Here is a 21164-nt window from a genome sequence, read left to right on the forward strand (position 1 = left end):
GCCAAATGGAGAAGACTCGTCAGCACCCAGACCCAGCAATAGCTGGAGCGGGATTGAGATATAGATAGACTCTAACATCTATATTCCTGTTACTAATGAAAGTAAAGCATTTGTTCTGTGGCATGTTTTATTAGAAATAGTCTTACTACCACGTCTTGAAACACTTTGTGTAGATATCTGTAGGCGCAGCTCGAGGGCAGAACTGTTATAAGATTACGCAGTTGTAAATAGCATCGTTAACATACAGCGACCACAGTTGCTTACATGCTCACTATCAGGGAATGGTATGCCTCAGAGTCTTTCACACAATCCGTGAGACAGTCTACATTACACGTATTCCAAGCTGCTCAAGAATGACCTAGGTAATTAATGGAAACAGAAGGGCAAACCATCGAGAGGGAAGAAATTTGTTAATGGAGAAAGGTAAACGCTTGGCGGAGACTGGCTAGTTACAGGTTTCATCGAACTCCTAGCAGAAGTCGTGTCACTCACAGCTCTCTACAGCGAGCAGTCAGTCGAAACCTAATTGGTGGAATGGGAGCGAAATAAACAAGTTGGAAACCCTGCCAGCAATTATGAACCTCAGTAGCAACTTGGCGAGATCAAAGGAGAGTCGTTTATCTCGTCCCGCAGTAATTAAATTCCGGCCAGCGCCACCCAAAATAGTAATTTAGTGAGGGATTTATGGGGCCCCGGAGTCCGAACAGCAGACCCACTACCGGCCAAAAGTCTGGATGAACCACTAGTCTCCCGTCTTGCGGAATATTTCTGGGGTGTGGGGGAAAAGGGTGAGATGAACGGGGATGGGGAGGGGGGGGGGAGGAGGAATGGTCGCTGCAGAGAACTTTTAATTGTCACGTGGGCGAGCTGGAGAAGATGTTAACTCCTACAACTTCACTCAATGAAGTTGCAAGAGCTGTACTTCAGAAGCTTCATCAGATTATATGATAAATGGCCTAAATATAACTCATCGAAATATTCCGTTAATAACAATTTAGAGCAGTCTTTTTAATCTGATACTTTTAAGTCTCTCTCCTACCTTGAGATTTATGTTGTACAAGTAATGAATGTCAGAAGCTTGAACGTAATAGGGAATCCAGAAAATCTAGAAAGGGAAATACAAATAGTAGGCGTCAGTGAAGTGATATGGAAAGAAGACAATGATTTTTGATCAGATGAATATAGGGTGATTTCAATAGCAACAGAAAATATCACGTAAGTAGGATTCGTTGTGAATATAAACGTAGTGCAGAGATTGTGTTACTGTGAAAAGTTCAGTGCTAGGGTTGTTCGCATCACAATCGACAGCAAATCCGCACCGACTACGACAGTTCACGTATACATGCCGAAGTCGCAAACTGAACGTGAAGAGATAGTGCAAGGGTAATTTAGTACGTAAGGGAGTTGAAAATGTAATAGACATTGGGGACTGGAATGCAGCTGTAGTTAGGAGTCGAAGAAAGGATACATGAGAATATGGGCTAGGCACAAGGATGACACAGCAGAAAGACTAATTGCGTTCTGCAATAAATTTCATTACTTAATAGCGAATACTCTGTTCATGAATCACAAGAGGAGGAGTTATAGTCTGAAAGGCCGGGTGATACGGGAAGATTTCAGTTACTATATATTTGTCAGACAGAGATTGCAAGATCAAATACTGGATTGTAAGACGTACTCCAGAGCAGATATAGACTCATATCACAATGTGGTAGTGATGAAGAGTGGGCTGAACTTTGAGATTAGTCAGGAAGACTCAATATGCAAAGAAGTGGAATACGAAAATACTAAGGAATAAAAGGATACACTTGAAGTTCTCTAACTCCATAGTTACAGCAAAAAGGAATAGTTCAGTTGAAGACAAACGGATATTTCTAAGAAGGGGAGTCACAGCTGCTGGAAAGAATAACATAGGTACAATGAAAGTAACTGCGAATAAATTGATCGCAGAAAGCAGGTACAAAAACGTTCAGCGAACTTCAGAAACACAGAAATGAAATTCACTGAAGAGTGAAACAAATAGGAAGTGCAGGAACCTAAGACGAAATGGCTCCATGAAAAATTTGAAGATGCCGAAAAAGAAATGATTGTATGAACGATTGACTCAACATATAGGAAAGTGAGCACAACCTTCGGTGAAATTAAAAGCAAGGGAGGTAACATGAAGAGTGCAACGGGAATTCCACTGTTAAGTGCAGAGGAGAGAGCGGATAAGTGGAAAGAGTACTGTGAAGACCTCTGTGAGAGGAAGGATTTATCTGATGTGACAGAAGAAACAGGAGTAGAAGGGGACCCAGTATTAGAATCAGAATTTAGATCTTTGGAGGGCTTAATATTCAATACGATAGAAAGGATAGATAAAATTCCATCATAATTTCTAAAATCGTATGTGGAAGTGGCAACAAAATGACTATTCACATTGGTGTGTGCGTAGAATGTATGAATCTGGCGACCTGCCATCTGACTTTGAGAAAAAAAAATCATTCATACAATTCTGAAGACTGTAAGAGGTGACAAGTGCGAGAATTGTCGCATATCACCTTAGCAGCTTATGCATCGAGGTTACTTAAAAGAATAATACATAGAAGAAAGGAAACGAAAATTGAGGATGTGTTGGATGACGATCAGTTTGACTTTAGGACACCAGAGAGGCAATTCTGACGTTGCGGTTGATAATTGAGGCTACACTAAAGAAAAATAGACACTCCGTAGAATTTGACGCCCTGAAAAAATCGTTCGACAGTGTCAAATTGAGCAAGACGTTCGGAGTTCTGAGAAAAATAGGGGTAAACTGTAGGGAGAGACGGTAATATTCAAAATGTACAAGAGCCAAGAGGGAATAATAAGCATGTTCGGATTAAAGGGGTTTAAGACAGGGATGTAGTCTTTCGCCCCTACTGTTTTATTTGTACATCGAAGAAGCAATGATACAAATATAAGAAAGGTTCAGGAGTGGGAATAAAATTCAACGTGAAATGATATCAATAAAGTGATTCGCTGTTGACATTGATATACTGTGAGAAAGTGAAGAAATATTAAATGATCTGCCGAATGGAATGAACAGTCTAATGAGTAGTTTGTGGACCCAGAGTAAATAGAGGAAAGACGAAAGTAATGAGAACAGAGAGGGTACTTGTCAGAATAACGTTGCTCTCTCTCTCTCTCTCTCTCTCTCTCTCTCTCTCTCTCTCTCTCTGGTCCGATTCATTTCTCTCTCTCTCTGGTCCGCATTCATTCGCTGATGTGGTTGGGAAAAGTGTCGTGAAGTTGCTCTATCTTCTGAGTCGATCTAGTCGACAACTGTGATAATTGATAAATTCTCTGAATACTGGCGCTGTGATGAAGTTCACGTCCGCGTTGGTCCCACACGTGTACTATAGATGACTGATCTGAGGATGTTTCCCGCTGCGAGAGTACCTCAACGTCACGTAGACTCTTCTTCGAGGCTCGTGTCACGTGTGATCGAGCATTATGCTGTTGAAAAGTGGTGCCACGGTACTGTTGCAAGAAAGGTTACACTTGGGTTTCAGGATGGCCGCGGCGTGTCTTTGAGCTGTCAGAGCTGTACATGTACATCTGAATCTACATAGATAAGCTCCGGAATCCACCTTTTGGCTCGTTTCTGCCCTCTGGGGTATCCTGTCCCATTATTAGTCATTTCCTTCCCTGTTCCACTGTCAGCTGCCCTCAGTCACTACAAGCTATTACCTGAAATATAGCACCACACCATGACACCACAGTAACGCCACTACGCCTGTCCATAACATTCGAGGAATGGTACCTCTTGTCACATCGCGGACAAACTCACTGATGATGTTGATCCGGCATAGTGTAGAACCACGAGGCACCACTGAGCACAATGTGACGCCGTGCTTCGGCAGACCATGTTTTCGGGTCACGACATAATTCCAAAAGCAGACATTTGTGTTATATGGAATGGCCATCTCCGTGCCTCAGCGTTGTTCATGATCGGTGTTGATACCAGACCTAGTGCGGAATATAAGAGGTATCAACAGCTTCAGAAGTAGAGTGATGATTGTTAAGAACACGAAGATTCCGCGTACTCGTGCATTGCCAGCACCTAACAAATTTGAAAGGAGGCATTTTATGGGGGTACACATGGCCGTCTGACCAGATCGTGCAACATCCAGATGTGTGCGGCGTTAAGGTGTGACAGTGTCACAACCTTGGACTGCATGTGAACGTGAAGACACGTATACTCGCCATCAAGGTTCCACTTCACAAGCAGAAGGGAGGGTCACCATATTGTGCAACACACGCGATGTATCCTCTTCACATATTTGCCTGCCATTCGAGGACAGACAATAGACTCCCTCCAACACTCTGTGTCAAGCTGCAGCGTTGGTCGAACACTAGTATGTAATGGCATGGTGCTTCCTGTCGGAAGTGGCATCCTGGAGACGTTTTCGGTGGTAGCGCAGAAGTCCGATCGAGAGCCGACTTCTCGCCCACAAGCGAGACAAATATCTGTCACTCCAGCAGTAGGGTTAGCCATGTGCTCCTGTCTGCTTGATCGTTCTGCAGCTAAGTTGTTTAACCATACTTGATCATGCATCTTGCTTCCATCTTCAGTCAGTTTCCTCCATTTGCTGCGATCATGAGCGAGTTGCTCCCACTTGTCACTGTCAATATTAAATGCGCACATATCACGCTTGACGCAGTCCCTAAAGCGTAGTGAACGTCTTCCACAAAGTTTCTTTGCACCCGCTATTTCACTGAGTAATGTGCGCCGGGGCAGACGGGAGTGGTGTATATTATGCAGATGTCCTAAGCACCACAGGCGACGTTGCTTGAACGCAGCAGTGATACTCTGTTGTTCTGCAGTTTTCAGAAACGTATCATTTATCTCATAATCATTCCACGACATTTCCAAGATGCTCCGTAAGCACCGCAGGTGAAAGGCGTTGAGCTTCCGTTCCTGTTTGGCATACGACGACCGAGTCTCACCTCCAGACAGGAGAGAACTCACCACACATGATTGACACACAACTATTGTCGACAATGTAAGATGTTTGTTGTCCCATGCTCGTGTGAGGAACTTCCCAAAAGTACTGGCTGCCTTTCCTATTCTTGCATTTATCTCGTCATCCAGGTAGAGATCTTCTGTTATTATTGAACCACGACAACAGAATTTATCGACTACCGTCAAGGAGACGTCCAGTTGGTGACAGGCGGATCTGTGCATCCCTGTGCCATGTCAACGGTCTTCTTTACGTTTATGGACATGGAGAAGAGCTAGCATGCAGTAGAGAATTTATCCACAAGATCTAGCAGATCGTCTTGAGTATGCGCTACAAATGCAGCATCGTCAGCAAATAAAAGGCCATTTACAAGCATGTCTTCTCGGAAGCGCTTGGATCTAAGTAGAGAAATGTTGTAGTGCTTCGCATCAACTCTGGTATGCTGATGAATTCCCAGATTAGTTTCACCAAAAGCGACTTCGAGGAGTGCTGAGAAAAAAAAATATTGAACAGAGTAGGAGCTAATATGCAGCCTTGACGAACCCCTCTTTTCACAGTAAACGAGTCAGATGTGATTCCGTTGAAGAACGCTGCACCTTCCATATCTTCGTGAAACGCCTTGATCATCTTTAAGAGCTTTGGAGTGCACCCTATCTTCAAAAGTACTGCATACTGTCCTTCTCTGCTGTCTGTCTCGAAAGCCTTGTTTAGGTAGATAAAGGCAATGAACAGAGGGGTTTTCTGCTCGCTGCACTTTTCCTGAATTTTTCGGCTTCATCGCCATTTTCAAGTACGTCTAGAGTGATGAAACGTCCATATTACGTCTAAAATGGACTATCTTATAACTATCACTGTTTTAATAAGATGATATATGACGTAAAGATGTTGAAAATTAAATGTTAGTTACGATGTGACAGTAGCCTGACCGTTCCACTATTGCGACCCTGTACGTTTCACATAACCCTTGTAGACATATAGCGTCGCAAGGGTGGAACTGTCGAACTACTGTCACATCGTAATTAACATTTTATTTTCAACATCTTGACGTCATATACCATCTTACTAAAAATAGTAATAGTTCCATAGTAATATGGACGTCTCAGCAATCTAGACGTACTTTAAAGTGGCAATAAGGCCTAAACAGTCTGTCGTAAATAAAGACTACTTATTGCAAGCAGCTATTTTGTGCATTTACTCTAATAAACAAGTAACTTTTACAGTCCATGCCGGCTATCATACCATTTTACAAAGTTTTATGGCCGGCCGCGGTGGTCTAGCGGTTCAGGCGTTCAGGCGCTCAGTCCGGAACCGCGCGACTACTACGGTCGCAGGTTCGAATCCTGCCTCGGACATGGATGTGTGTGATGTCCTTAGGGTAGTTAGGTTTAAGTAGTTCTAAGTTCTAGGGGACTGATGACTACAGATGTTAAGTCCTATAGTGCTCAGAGCCATTTGAACCATTTTACAAAGTTTAATGGCTTTAAACCCCAAACACGACAAATTACAGAATTTTTCGTGAATCTTTTGTCAGTTTTATTTCCTAACTTGTTGGATAACCTATAATTCATGACACTGTAATGTAATTTTAGATCATTCAGTAAGAACGTAGTCATCTTATTCAAAAACACTTTACATATATTAATGTATATACTTTCCATTTTAATAACAAACTAATCTACGTGAAAAATGTTAGATTATCGATTAATAATTCTTTGAATTATGTACACAATTTGTTTTACGCAAATTTGTATTTTCCAGCCATTAGATCCACGTCGTCGAATCTATAAAAAAATTTCCAGGCGCGCGTAGGACTGAGAGTTCCGTGCAAATATAATTATCTACAGAGACAGTTTATCCATTCCAGGAATCGGGGATATAACGATTTTTGCCTGTTATCGACACTGATAGTGGCAAGATATCCATCCCTGGGATTCGAAGACTGTCACGAGTGTCTTAATTTCAAGTTTAAAGTCGCATAACCAATGACAAAAGAAATATTCCTTTCGTCTAAAATAAATACAAATTAACGATTTTCTGATTTTTTTTCCCTTTACTTGTACTGTGAAACCTTGATCCTAGCCAAATTTCACGATTCTATATCAAAGGGGAGCATCGTATAGGTAATCAAATATATTACATAAATCGCTGTATCTTTTGATCAGTGTTCTAACAGCTTAACCTTTGACACCAAAAGACCATAGACCACAGTATGTGACTTAGGTTTCAGCTCGATATGTCTACCCATTACTGCGGAAAATGGGTCTTAGCAGATGGATGGACAGATAGGCAGTCTGATAAGAAGTGACAAAAATGTTTGCTTGTCATGCAATTACAAAATAACGATTTTCTGATTTTTCCTCTCGTTTTACTGTAAACCTTACTTTACTGCCAAATTGCAAGATTCTCGGTCGATGTGAAATACCTTAACGTTTTTGATCAGTGTGTTTTCGAGAGTCAAAATATGTATGGCCGTTTCCTTTGATTTCGTTGACTTACAAGCTTACCTTCTTCATACCGCCAAGGTGCTATGGACCTTAGTATGTGACATAAATTTCAAGTTGATATACCTGTTCCTGAGAAAAATTGTTTTTAACAAGCGGGCAGAGAGACAGACAAAGTGATCCTACAAGGTTCCTTTTTTTAGAGACTGGTACAGCTCTCTAAAAATATCGGTTTTAGAATCTTACCTCTGTTGGATGAATACCTCCGAAAGCCAATGTACGTGGGGTTTGCGCATCTATATAAGAACATGAAACGCATTTTTTTTGATCTACTTCGTGAATGGAAGGCTCATTTGGGGTCTTAGAATACTGGCAGTGTTTATTCCTCTTGATATTTCGCTCTGTGGTAGCTATACGTGATTCATGGAAAAGGGAGGACCTATTTCGATTACTCACCTCTGCACAGCCCGTTTGTTTCCCACTCTGTGTAATAAATGTGTGTGCATTTGCGAATGCGGTGGTGAGAGTATTTTAAAGATGATTCCAGCAGAGTCTGTCTAGAGTTCGTACAGCGGTGGGCTAGCGTTACCAACCTAAAATTGTACGTGAGAAGTGCTGGGACCAGAGATTTGCAGTCAGCGGCAGGGGCGGAAGCTGGGCTATTACAGTACGGGAACGTGGTTGGCAATCCGCCTTTAGAACATCTTCCACCACTGAACGCTGAGGCGACCGTTCGAGTGAGAGCATCTTCCAGCACTTTTTACTGCTCCACTGTAAGGGAGTATAGGTCGCTTGACCCTCTGGTAGCGTGGATAAAGGTATTGGCATTACTTAGTTCGTCTCGAGGCTGTGATTAATTTAATTCATTTTGCTTGCGATGCATAAGCAACGGACTGGTGTCCCCCCCTTTCTTTGCATTTGCACGTAATTATATGTTCCTGTATGTAACAGTGAATGGAATGCTTTCTTCTGATAGAGAAGACACTGTGTGTGCATGTCTCCCATTCGCCAAAACTTAAAAATACCGATGTTACTGCCGATTTGGTTCTATTCTGCAGTGGTTAGCGCGCCCAGCCGCGAATTGTCATTTTTCCATTATCTTGTTGGAGGTATCTTCTTGTATTGTGGTGTAACATTTGATCGTTGGCCCCCACTTGGCTTATGTTCGCTTCCGCTTTTAAATAGTGCTGTTCATTTTATGCATTTTGAAACAAAAAAACAAACTATAAATATCTATGTGTAAGGGACTATAGAGCAATTTCAATTTTACTATTTTTAACTGATGGTACACTTTAGCCAACCATGTGCTCTAAATGCAGCTACTAAGGTTATATTTAACTTCGGACTTGACGTTCTTATTCCCCTCTACATAACGTTTCTGGACACACTTCCTCAGGCCCAACAAGTGTCCTAATCGCTCTTTGCTGAATTCTCTACGCATCTGTATACAAATGACTTGAGCTTTCTCCTCTTCCATTTCACGTCGTCTCTTACTTCCTGAAGCTGGCCTGTGCTTGTTTGTTTGCTGAATATCCTTGCTCGAGTTCATGTTAGGGGATGACTGAAACATAAATTTGACAAAATATCCATTTGTTGTTTTGGATGGTATATCCACCTTGATCTTCTAAGTGTATGAACATGTGTTATTCCATTCAGTGCTTGAGATATACAACGTTTGTTTGTTTAAAGTTATATTGACTATAAATACACAGAGCTGTATATTAGCTGAGGTATAAGTTACACATAGACACAACTGTAAGTAATAATGAAAATCAATAAACGTTTTCATTTAAAAGGACTACCCACTAATGCTGTACCACACGATTTGGTATACATGCACTCTGTCAAGACTCGAAATTGGAGGGGGATTAACGTAGGTCTTTCTTCATAGAGTAGAAGGTTTCACTCTCGAAAACTATTATTTTATTTTACAAAAGGAAAGTCTGAGAGTTTTTAACAGTTCTGGCCACTGCGAAATACCTCTACAGGTTTCGGAGCGTGGTTCACAAAGAAGGTATTTAGAAACAGATAAAACTACTCGAGTATGAGAGGATGCCTGGTTTACAAGAAGCATAGATTTTGCCTGGACAATTGGTCAACTACACGTCTCGCAGTGGGGTTCACAAAGAGGATTTTTAGAAATGGATATTATTATTATTATTATTATTATTATTATTATTATTATTATTATTATTATTATTATTTGGGCACCTTAAGACGCCTGCTCTGCAAGGAGCTCAGATTTTCCCTGCACCTTTGGTAAATGATAGTGAGTGACAGAAGATATAGATAGTCATTTTATAGTTTGGATCGCTAAAGTTGAAACTTAAAATTGTCGACAGAAAAATTTAATTTATGTGCAATATTAAGCTCATCGCACAGAGTTTTCTAAAATCTGTTTGCCATTATTACCGATGTGACAAAGTTTGATGTAGTCTTCAGAAACAGTAACTATTTTTTGGCATTTATCCTCATATAGCTATTGAAAAAGTGATTTTAGTCTCCAAGTTCAGAATTATAATCCCATTTTTGGGTGCTTGAGTGTAAAATAGAACACCATGACACCCAATAGTTCCACATCAGGCCCCCAGAATAACTATAATTGGCAGTAAAATAAGAAGGTTGTGTTCTAAACACACAAATATATGATATACCGTTATAGTGTATTCAACAGGAACTTCAAGAGGAGGCCCATAACGAGATTCACAAGGAACTTCAAGGTTGGTTTCAAGAGCGGCCTTCAAGACACAGTGTAGGAGGTTTCTAGTGCTTGAGTATAAAATAGAACACTATGACGCTCAAAATAGCCCCATGCCAGGCTCACAGAATATCTGTAATTGGAAGTAAAACTAAGTAAAGATATATTCTAAATACACTAGTAAATAAAGTGGTACCATTTTAATCAACAGGAACTCCAAGAAAGTTCTTCTATAAGAAGGTTCATGAAGAAGTTCAATATTGGCTTCAAGAGATAGGTTCATGAAAGTATGCAAGAGACTGCATAAGAGAACATACAAGAAATGATACAATAGGGGTATGTAACATGATTTTGACACAGGGCGTCAAGAGAGGTGCTGGAGAGAGGATGCAAGAGGGTGTACATAATGAGATTCATGACAGTGTTCAAGGGATGGTTCAAGAGAGGGTACAAGCAAGAGAGGAGTTGAAGGCTCAGGTTCAAAGGAGGGGTCAAGACGGGAATTCAGACGTGGGTTCAGAACTAGTTTCCAAGACGGTGATTCCCAAAGTATTCGAGAGGTTGTAGTTCAAGAGGCAGTACTAGAGTGGGCACAAAAGCAGATACGAGAGAAGAATGTGTTACTTCGATGTCCTTTAAAAAAAAAAAAAAAAAAAAAGAAGCAAAGCTGTACCCAGAATGCACATAAATGACACAGAAAACAATGGGCGTGTGTCCAGCAGCACAGCCACAGATGCGATCGTCCCCACACGAATCCCAACAGAGCTGAAGGGGACCCAGGTGGTACTGTCGCTCAGAGGAAGTAGTCCCCCCAGGTAGTCCACGTGTTGTTCCAGCGCGCAGGGTCTGCATTATCGTCGGCGTCGACGTTGAGCGGCTGCCGGGCCGTCCGCCTGTAGAGGTCCAGCACCTCCTCGAAGCGGGGGCCGAAGCGGCCATCCGGACCCCTGTACAGGTTGCGCTGCTCGCAGGGGTCCGCCTCCACGTCGAACAGGCACGGCTCCACCAGCGGCTCGCACTCGACTGCCTGTCCGCCGTCACCCGGGCACTCCACCAGGGCGGCGCTGCGAGCGGCCGCCACAGTCTCCTCAGTCACCTACCAAAGTCATGTAGTTGGTGTAGCGGTATCTTGTGGTGCAGTGATAATGAACATGTTAACGCAGGAGGAACATACACAAACGTTGTAAAAAGCAAACTCATCAAAGATATTAGGGAAAGTGATGGGACAATGACATCAAATGGTAATAAACAGGTCGCAGTACACCACTTTCCAGGTTTTTACACACAAGAAGAGAAGAAACGAGGAGGGAGCAGTAACTGTGTAATATGAGGAATTTATAAATATTACTAAACTTGGGTGTGGGTGTGGGTGTGTGTGTCCCATGTCTTTCAAACCACTGGACCGTTTTCAACCAAACTTGATACACATACTTCTTACTGTTAGGTAATAATAGCTGTTGGTGAGAACAATCTACCGATGAGAGTTCTGGACATACGTTTTGAAAAAGGAAATGTGTGGAAAAACTGCAGCATCGAGCATGACGTTTAAATTTATTAACCCTATGCTACCCCATTAGCAATAAATTTCGCTGACAGTATCCGAACATGCTGCTAAATGCATCTACAAAATTCACTGTAACACAGATAGTATAGTAGATAAGATGTCGTAAAGAATGAGATGCATGAAGCTCAAATACACCGAAGCGCCAAAGAAACTGGCATAGCCACGCGTATTCAAATATAGAGATATGAAAACAGGTAGAATTTGGCACTGCGATCGCCAACGGCTATGTAAGACAAGCGTCTGGCGCTGTTGATAAATCTGGCGCTTTTGATAAATCTGGCGCTGTTGATAAATCTGGCGCTGCTGCTACAATGGCAGGTTATCTAGATTGAAATGACTTTGAACGTGATGTGCAGGCCGGTGTGGCCGAGCAGTTCCAGGCGCTTCAGTCTGGAACTGCGCTGCTACTACAGTCACAGGTTCGAATCCTGCCTAGAGCATGATTGTGTGTGATGTCCTTACGTTAGTTAGGTTTAAGTAGTTGTAAGTCTAGGGGACTGATGGCCTCAGATGTTAACCCCCATATTGCTTAGAGCCATTTTTTAAACGTTGTGTTATAGTCGACCCTTGAGCGATGGGACAAAGAATCTCCGAGGTAGCGATGAAGTCGGAATTTTCGCGTACGACCATTTCAAGAGAGTACCGTGAATATCAGGAATCCGTCAAAACGTAACATCTCCGACATCGCCGCAGAAGGAAAAATATCCTGCGAGAACGAGACAAACCCTTCCGCAAATTGCTGCAGATTTCAATACTGAGCCTTCAACAATTGTCAGCGAGCTAACCATTCGAGGGAGGCCCACTCGTGTACCCTTGATGAATCCACGAAATAAATCCTTACGCCTCGCCTGAGCCCGTCAGCACCAACATTGGACTATTGATGAGTCGAAACGTGTTGCTGGTAGGACGAGTCTCGTTTCAAATTGTATCAAGCGTATGGACGCGTGCGGGTGTGGAGACAACATCGTGAATCAATGGACCCTGCATGTCTGCAGGGTAACGGCGTAGCGCGTTTGCAGTTCGAGTGATGTGGCAATTAAATCAAGAATATGCGACAGCCCCACACGTCCAGATTTGCTATAGAGTGGCTCCAGGAACAGTCTTATGAGTTAAAACACTCGCACTAACTACGAAACTTCCCATATATGAACATTATTTAGCATATCTGGGCTGCCTTCCAACATGCTGTTCAGAAGATAACTCCACCCCCCCCTCCCCCACCGTACTGTTACGGATTTATGAACAGACCTGCAGACAGTAGTTGAGTCCACGCCACGTCGTGTTGTGCCAGTTCTGCATGCTCGCAGGGGCCCTCCGCGATATTAGGCAGGTGTACCATTTTCCTTGGCTCATGTGTTGTTCACTATGCAGGCCAGTGAAATAGTAGTTTTCTCGTATCATAACTGCGGAAGTTTGTTTCTCGACGGCTGCATATCGTTTCAGGAGTGCTAAATGCCAATTTGATGTTTGCTGCGATGTAGCACGTTGGCTTGACAACGACCAACGCAAAGAAACCTAAAATGTTTTCACTTTTTGGTTTTTCCCTTACACCTAAGAAATTACGCTATGGTTGAAGGTGATACAACATTAAAGGAGATAAAATGTCCCACAAAATGCAATAGTTAGGACTGATTTTCTGAAGAGTGGTATCGGCGCTAGGACGCGCTGAAAAAGTGATTTTTCCGCGCTTCTGCAAGAAGGTAAAAAACGCCACCTTCCACCCACTACAAATCGATTTATACCCTTGTTATCAACGAATACCTCAACACCACATAGGGCATGAAATTTCCTACAAGAGACCTTAGAAATATTCCTTTTATCATAAAGAAAAATACCCTCTGGGAGTATTGGCACCAGGCCGGTTGTACCCTGTATGGCGGCGATCATGTCATCCTAGACGGCAGCCATGAAGTCAGCTGATTCCACAAGTACCGTTATCCAATATGGCGGCTTTTGGTGGGAAAGGACCACGCAGCCCTCCCCTCCCAACAGAAATTGTGGGAAGTTCAAATTCCAACAGGATAATGCATCACACCAAGGTTATCTCTACTAACCTAAGTCATCTGACAGCCTCCTCCACCTAGGAACCGACGCCAAGTTTAGGTGGTAAAGAAATGTCAATTCACATATCTCTACTATGCTAAGAAAATGGCGTGAAAGAACGGTTACCTCCCCTAACCTAGGTCACGCAACCGCCACCCCCTCCTAGGGATTCATGGGAAAAGGACTGACAGATTGCACTGAGCTGACGGAAAGAGGAAGGAGTGTACCTTATTTCTTTTGGAACAATTTATTTGAGGATGCTGTATATTCATCAGTGATACAGAATACACGCTCTGACATGCCACACAGCATACAGACCTGCAAACTACTCCTCAATAACTTATGTATAATGCCCTATACACGCACTTGCTAATTCAGCTGTCAAAATAATGCTTTGCACAGTCTACAGACATGCAAACCACTCGTAAATAATGCAATATATTTACGTCCAGAGAGCCAAACAACTCTTAAACTGTCAAAATAATAATTTATCTAAAAGACTCTGCAAACATGCTAGCTAATCGTCATCTGTCGAAATCATGCACCGATCTTTATTTAAATAATTCGAGGCAGCACCACCACCATCCAGTGTGTTCACCAGGAGGTCCACACTGACCTAGTACACAGTACCACCACTAGAGTGTGCTGCCATCCGTTCTGTGACGTAAGTCAAAATGGTAACCATGACGTCAGCTGATGATGCAAATACCGTTATCCAACATGGTGGCAAACAGTGTTCACTACGAGGTCTAGACCTCGTACACAGTAAAACCACCATAGACCGCTGTTGCACGTTTTGTGACGTATTCCAAGATGGTGGGGGTAAATGGTGGGAAAACTACTCTGCCTGTGGTGGACATAAGTTTCTATTTTGCAAGCAATGTCTCGACCATCGGACCTAGACTCCAAATGACCTAGTACACAATACTGTCACCAGAGGGTGCTGTCATCCCTTGTCATGTAATCCCAGATGGTGGTCCGGAGGGACAACATGGTGTGAAAATTACTCAGCCTACGCCGAGCTGCTGGAGAGAATATAAGAAGTGTACATTTATTTTCGAACAATTTGTGTAGGAATGGAGTATATTTATCACACTGATACAAAAAACATGCTTGGGGCAACGCCACACAGCCCACAGACCTGTAACCTACTCCTAAATAACGCTGTGCAGACACGCAAACAACCCCTAACTTATCGAAATAATTTCAGTACAGACATGCAAACTCCTCCTGAATAAGGCAGAACAATGATGTGAGGTCACGAACTTGCAAACTGTCCAAATAACGCATTGTGCAGCCCACAGAACCGCTCGCAAAATAATGCAACAGACATGCAATCAAAGCCCCCCCCACAACCTGTCCACTGGACCACACAGGAGGTTAGCGGTCAACTACCAGAGCATATACCATCCACCTATCCTCTGCAGATACCGTGTTCTGGTGTTGCAACTTGTTTATACATAACACTGTCATCTGTGAACTGTCTTAGGGAGCTTCCGACGCTTTCTATTTGATCATTTATGTAATGTGTATACAGTAACGCTGCTGTCACATTTTCTTAGCGTGCTCGGGAAATTACCTTCACATCCGTTGATTTCGTTCCGTTAAGAGTGACATAATGAGTTCTATCTGTAAGGAAGTCCATTGTAAATTTGGTCAGATACTCCGTAAGCTTTTTTTTCTTTTTTCTTTTTTTCTTTTTTTCCCTTTTTTTCCTTTTTTTCCTTTTTTCTTTTTTCCTTTTTTTCTTTTTTCCTTTTTTTCTTTTTTCCTTTTTTTCTTTTTTCCTTTTTTTCTTTTTTTCTTTTTTCTTTTTTCTTTTTTCTTTTTTCTTTTTTCTTTTTTCTTTTTTTCTTTTTTTCTTTTTTTCTTTTTTCCTTTTTTTCTTTTTTCCTTTTTTTCTTTTTTCTTTTTTTCTTTTTTCTTTTTTTCTTTTTTTCTTTTTTTCTTTTTTTCTTTTTTTCTTTTTTCTTTTTTCTTTTTTTCTTTTTTTCTTTTTTCTTTTTTTTTCTTTTTTTCTTCTTTCTTTCTTCTTCTTTCTTTCTTCTTCTTTCCTCCTTCCACCGAAGTCAAGGAACTCGGTATCAACCTTTACACTGTTGTCTAAGGCATGCTGGGCTTGTGCTGTGCCTCTAATGACTTCGATGTCAATGGAACGTTAAGTATTAATCTCCTTTTCTTCCTTTTGACTACTCTTCTTGTCTTTGCTCACATCCGTTCTGTCACCACCTCTACAGCATTCGTACCTTAAGATTTTGACCACCGGAAATTGCTGAACTGTACACTTTATCCTCAACGTGGCCCTAAAAGAAAGTGAATTTTGGGTACGTGTGGTCAGTGTAATCTTCGTGATGTTGGTCCGTCTTCACTGTTCCATCAGTCCGGAAACATTTCATCCAAGAATTGACGAACCGTCCGCGCTGCGGTTCACCATTTAGTAAAACATCACCCATGGTAGAAATCCTTGTAACCGCTGCTGCGTCGGTGACTGAAGAGATGTTCGCAGAGACGTAAAAGGAGACTGAGCGTCAACTAGACGTTTTACAAGCAGCGAAAAAGAACGTTATACATACATGAAAAGCTTTGTGAGTAACCCTATCACTTACAACAAATCGCGTAGCTGTAGTTCGTTAGAAATAATTTTTGGAAGTCAGAGAAGGACTTTAGGCCCACGCTGTAATATACTTTAGGCCGCAATGAACCAAATATTGTGATTCTTTAACGTGAATAGCAAAACAACAAAGACAAATTTCGATGTGAAAGTGGAACTGAATTTAAATGTTAGTGTGATCTTGGTCGCGTCTAGCTATTCCTATACACAAATTCAATTACCTAAAAACGTACACAGAGGTGACAAAAGTCATGTCGACATAATAGTTTTCTGGGTATCACATCGCGTCATAATGTATAAAACGACCCACAAGAAGTCCGCTGCAACAGTGGGCGAAATTTTTTGTTTTCCAGCAGCAGTAGTTTTATACATTACGACGCGGTACCGTACACCCATAAGTCCGCGGCTCGTGGTCTTGCGCTAGTGTTCTCGCTTCCCGCCTACTAGGTCGCGGGTTCGATTCCTGGCGGGGTCAGCCTATAAAGGCAGCATAAATCAGTATTTCTGTAAGACTTCTAACGACTTGTTGAGTACATGCCATGTCGACTTCTGCACTATACCGGGACAAAAGAGGTCTGACGCGATATTAGGTGTGGCCTATGATTTTTGTCGCTTCAGTACGTTATGAAATGTTATCCTTTAAAAGCAACCTTTTAGTTTAATTCGGAGAAAACTTCAACATTCGTAAAGAAAAGACACGTTTTCTTTTGGACAACACTGACGGGATTTACGCTGAGCTTATTTTCTCTAAGAGTCTCGCCTTACCCACGCCCAATAGCCGCAAGGAAAACTGTTTCAGTTAAGAATCAGCAAAAATACAGGGAAAGGAATGTTAGAGCAAGCTCTATTACGTCATCAGCTTCCTGATTTTGACTGATCCGTTCGTTTGTTTTTCTGCCCTTTCTTGTTGTGGCCAGCATGCAGCTCTCCATTCTTCGTTAGCCTCAATTTTTGAACTGTCTGCGAATTTAACGTTCAAGTTTCGCTTACATTAGTAAGTCAGTACAGTATTGGTAGTACGTAGGTTATAGACATGCCGTTGGATACAGGTTGGGAATTTACAAACGAACACAGCGTTCAGTTTCCCATATGAAGCCCTAGCTGTTTTTACGCTAAATTTATTTGTTAAAGCACTCATCCGCTTATCGTTTTCATTTGCCCTAAGTATATTAATTCTTCAGCTGTGTCTATGGCCTAAGCATGAATCTTTACTACTCCGTTATTGGTGTACCAATTACTGTTTTCCTACGAGGACACCGATTGTACATTTCTTTGGTGTTATTGAAATTAATCTTCAGGCTTGCTTTCATACCCACCTTGTGGCTATAGACATCTGTGACTTCCTTGTTTACTTGCGCGTGAGCTCACTCGCATTTCAGTATCGCGTTTGGCTACGTGGTGTGTGGTAACAACGAAGACTCACGGGCGGTTTACGAAGATAGATGAAAGAGCCATGTGGTTAGATGTTGAACACCAAAGGTGGCACAATTTTAGAGTTTTTTTTATATTTTGACGACTATGTGGAGATGCACCTTGGTGGATGTTCCATTCCGGCGAGTTTTAACAGATTTTTTACTTTTTATTGTTCTGATGATGGAAGCTTGAGTTCCGAAACGCGTCAATCTTAGTGTTTTACACCATAAACAAGTGGTTCAGCCGATATATTTTTAACATTGACATTCACAACCACGACCTCTCATCCAATATGGATAAAATCAAAACTTGAGGTCTGCAGATGGTCACTGCTGGCCCATACCCGTAGTCTGAAGAGCTACAGGTCTGTAACCATACACGTGAAATAAAATAAATTTATTCTAAAAATCTCCACGAGTTATGTTTATGATTGTGACCAATAAAGTCTTGTAGCGTTTGTGTACACTTATCGTCAGCGGTTGATTTAGTTTTTCCGAATGAGAGAAACCCGTAGATTTGAAACCATGAAAAACCAGCATTTCTTGTGACGTAAGCCACGCGGAGTGTAAAGCGCGCCCCGTCCAGGTAACAAAACGTTTCCCCCGGAAACAGCTGCCAGGAGATCCCTGAGGCTGCCGTTAGGAGAGCGCGTGCAGATACGATCGCGGCACTTTACAGATGGCATCGCGCTTACGTAAGTACGCAAAGTGACGTGGCTGCGAGGCGAGCGTCTGCATGCAAAGCAGCCGACGGCACAATTGCTCGTTAACCTCGCTGTTTCCTACCACTGCCAGTTTGCCTCCTAATGATCAAGCTTCTGGAGGATTAACGATGCGTAATACCAACGCACTGAATGAAGTCTCACTCATTACACTCGTGGGTCGTCTGCTAATTAAAATACGTTTACATTGCATAAGTATAAACATATATTACGTACTTGTACAGGGTGTTCCAACATTTCTATACTAAAATATAAGACGGAAACTGACTGCGCCACTTGTTACTGTTATTCGTATTATCGGACTCAACTCTTACACAAAAGTCCCTCACTGATGTCGAACTGCTATTCACAGTGCCTATATAAGTAATGTGACCGCAACATCGGCCACATCAGCCATCACCTCGCGTTGAATTAACATTTTATTAGTTTTTTCGAGGCGTAAATTAATGTTTGATTTTGCCTTGAATTCAGTTCCCCCCTGTGATTAAATTTTTTTTGTTTGAAACATTACTATGCCAGAGTTATTCGTGCAGAAATGTATTGTGCTCGTACGTTTATCATGTAAGAAAGGGATGTTTTACTACTGTAGCCTTTTTCGCGGTCTCCACGTGGTCAGAGTGTGAAGTGCAGGTGGAGATACGGTATGTCAGGGGATTGTCGCGAAGGGGGAGAAAGGAGAGACATGCGGGAGGGCAACAGTGAATGGCGAGCGGTCACGATCGACAGTGTCTGCACAGAAACGACAAACATTAACAATTCTAAAAAGCATATGGAGGGCGCAAGAAAGGTGAGTGTTTTGTGAGTAAATTATAAGTACAGTACTGGATATATTGCAGTGTCTGCCAAAGAGTCTAACATGACTGAAGTAGATGAATTAGGTACTAGCTCTGTAAAATAGCATTTGGTGCCGAGAATGTAGGTGATTAATACTAATCTATAGTTCAAGAAGAAATATAGTTGTGGGTTTCTTCTTTAACATTGTAAACTTATAGTGATGTCACTGAAATGGGAGCGATGCCATCAAACTCATTTTTTCAACATGAGTACAATGGACTCAGTACTCAAGACATGTTGCAGTGAATTAGTGACTCATTGCACAGTTGAAGTTTTGCCACGCATAACACTTGGTACCAATGGTGGCGTTGCTTTCCTGCAGTGGTAGTGTGTGCCCCCCTGCTACTCAACTGCCCAATGCAGCTCCCCCTTCCTCCCTGTCCCCCTCTCCCCCCTCCCCTTTTCCTCCTCCCCCCTCCCCAGTCCCCCCTCCCCCACCTTGCACAAACCCTACACAATGATCAGCGTGCAATTACAGCTGGAAGGAGTCGGAAGTGGGACAGGGAAGCGAAATCATATCAGATGGGCACTGCACAGTAGCAGACCAAGACTGTGCTGATGTCTGGGCCATGGCTGGCATGCCATCTGGTCTTGTCTATGCCCCAGCATGGCTGGCACATGGGTTTTGTATGAGACCGGTGGTACCTGAGAGGATGGACGTGTAAACAACATGGTATTTCACAAATACCAGAAACAACTGATTAATGATTAGACGATATACAGATACGGAATTTTGGGGAATCCGATTGTTACTGTTGATCTGTTCTTCCAAAGAGTCCCAGGCATTAGACACACTTGATCTAGCAGCCCAGTCGACATGCCGAAGTGTTCGTCAAACCAGGAATATATGTATGTAGCTCTGTGAATGTGGCTGTTGTCTGCTTGGAAGGATGGGAGTGTCCACGGCATACTATTCCTGCAGCTTCAGAGGACAGCGCAAAATTTGAACACTGAGAATTTATAAATGTTACGGTTCACTATATCAGCATACTGAATGACTGGACCCAAGCCATGGCGTGGAAAGCACTCACAAAGGCCACCCGCAGCCCAGGCAACACCCTACACTCACCACGAATTAAAATCCTTGTGCCATTTAAAAGTATAAAAACAGTGATTGTCAGAGCACACTACTGCTACATGCTTAAAGTACGTTAAGTACAGGTTTTCTGTTGTTTGCCTCCATTGATGATGTGCAGTTTTAAACGGGACTGTTTTTGGGTACATTTCAGTAAAACGTTAAGGTGACATTCTATCAGCTCCAAAGAGGCATACATGGTATATAGGGTATAGAGGCATATAGGGTATCCAAGGAGGAATGATCAATAACAGGAAGACGACAGGAACTATCAATCGAAGCAAAGACTTTATGGGAACTTATGACCTATTCTGAATGATATGCGAGACAGAATACGTTTGATGTACATTATTCTTTTCAAATGGTTCAAATGGCTCTGAGCACTGTGGGACTTACCATCTGTGGTCATCAGTCCTCTAGAACTTAGAACTACTTAAACCTAACTAACCTAAGGACATCACACACATCCATGTCTAAGGCACGATTCGTACCTGCGACCGCAGCGGTCACGGGGTTCCAGACTGAAGCGCCTAGAACCGCACGGCCACACCGGCCGGCATTATTCTTTATTTTCTCTATTATTCAATATGTACATGGTAAGTTTTACTCATGTACATATTTACAACTCTTAGTAAGCATTAGAAAAACATTTTACAATGTACCATGTGAAAAATACGAATTTATAACAAATTCACCTCTAAACATCATCATACATGTCACACTTCAGCTGTTGTACAGTTCCCAATAAATGTCCGAATACACCACCCTCATCTTCAATGCTT

The 21164-nt window shown here is 42.2% G+C and overlaps 1 protein-coding gene across 1 annotated transcript in view; it reads right to left on the reverse strand.

The window, feature by feature from the left end:
• Window positions 1-10914: 10914 nt before the first annotated feature.
• The window catches only part of LOC126355283 (arylsulfatase B-like), a 335302-nt gene continuing 325052 nt past the window's right edge, over window positions 10915-21164 (reverse strand). The window contains exon 10 of the mRNA XM_050005571.1: window positions 10915-11217. Coding sequence (XP_049861528.1) covers window positions 10915-11217 — 303 coding nt within the window. The remainder of the gene's footprint in view (window positions 11218-21164) is intronic.

The sequence above is a fragment of the Schistocerca gregaria genome, chromosome 3 (assembly GCF_023897955.1).
Source record: "Schistocerca gregaria isolate iqSchGreg1 chromosome 3, iqSchGreg1.2, whole genome shotgun sequence".
NCBI lineage: Eukaryota > Metazoa > Arthropoda > Insecta > Orthoptera > Acrididae > Schistocerca > Schistocerca gregaria.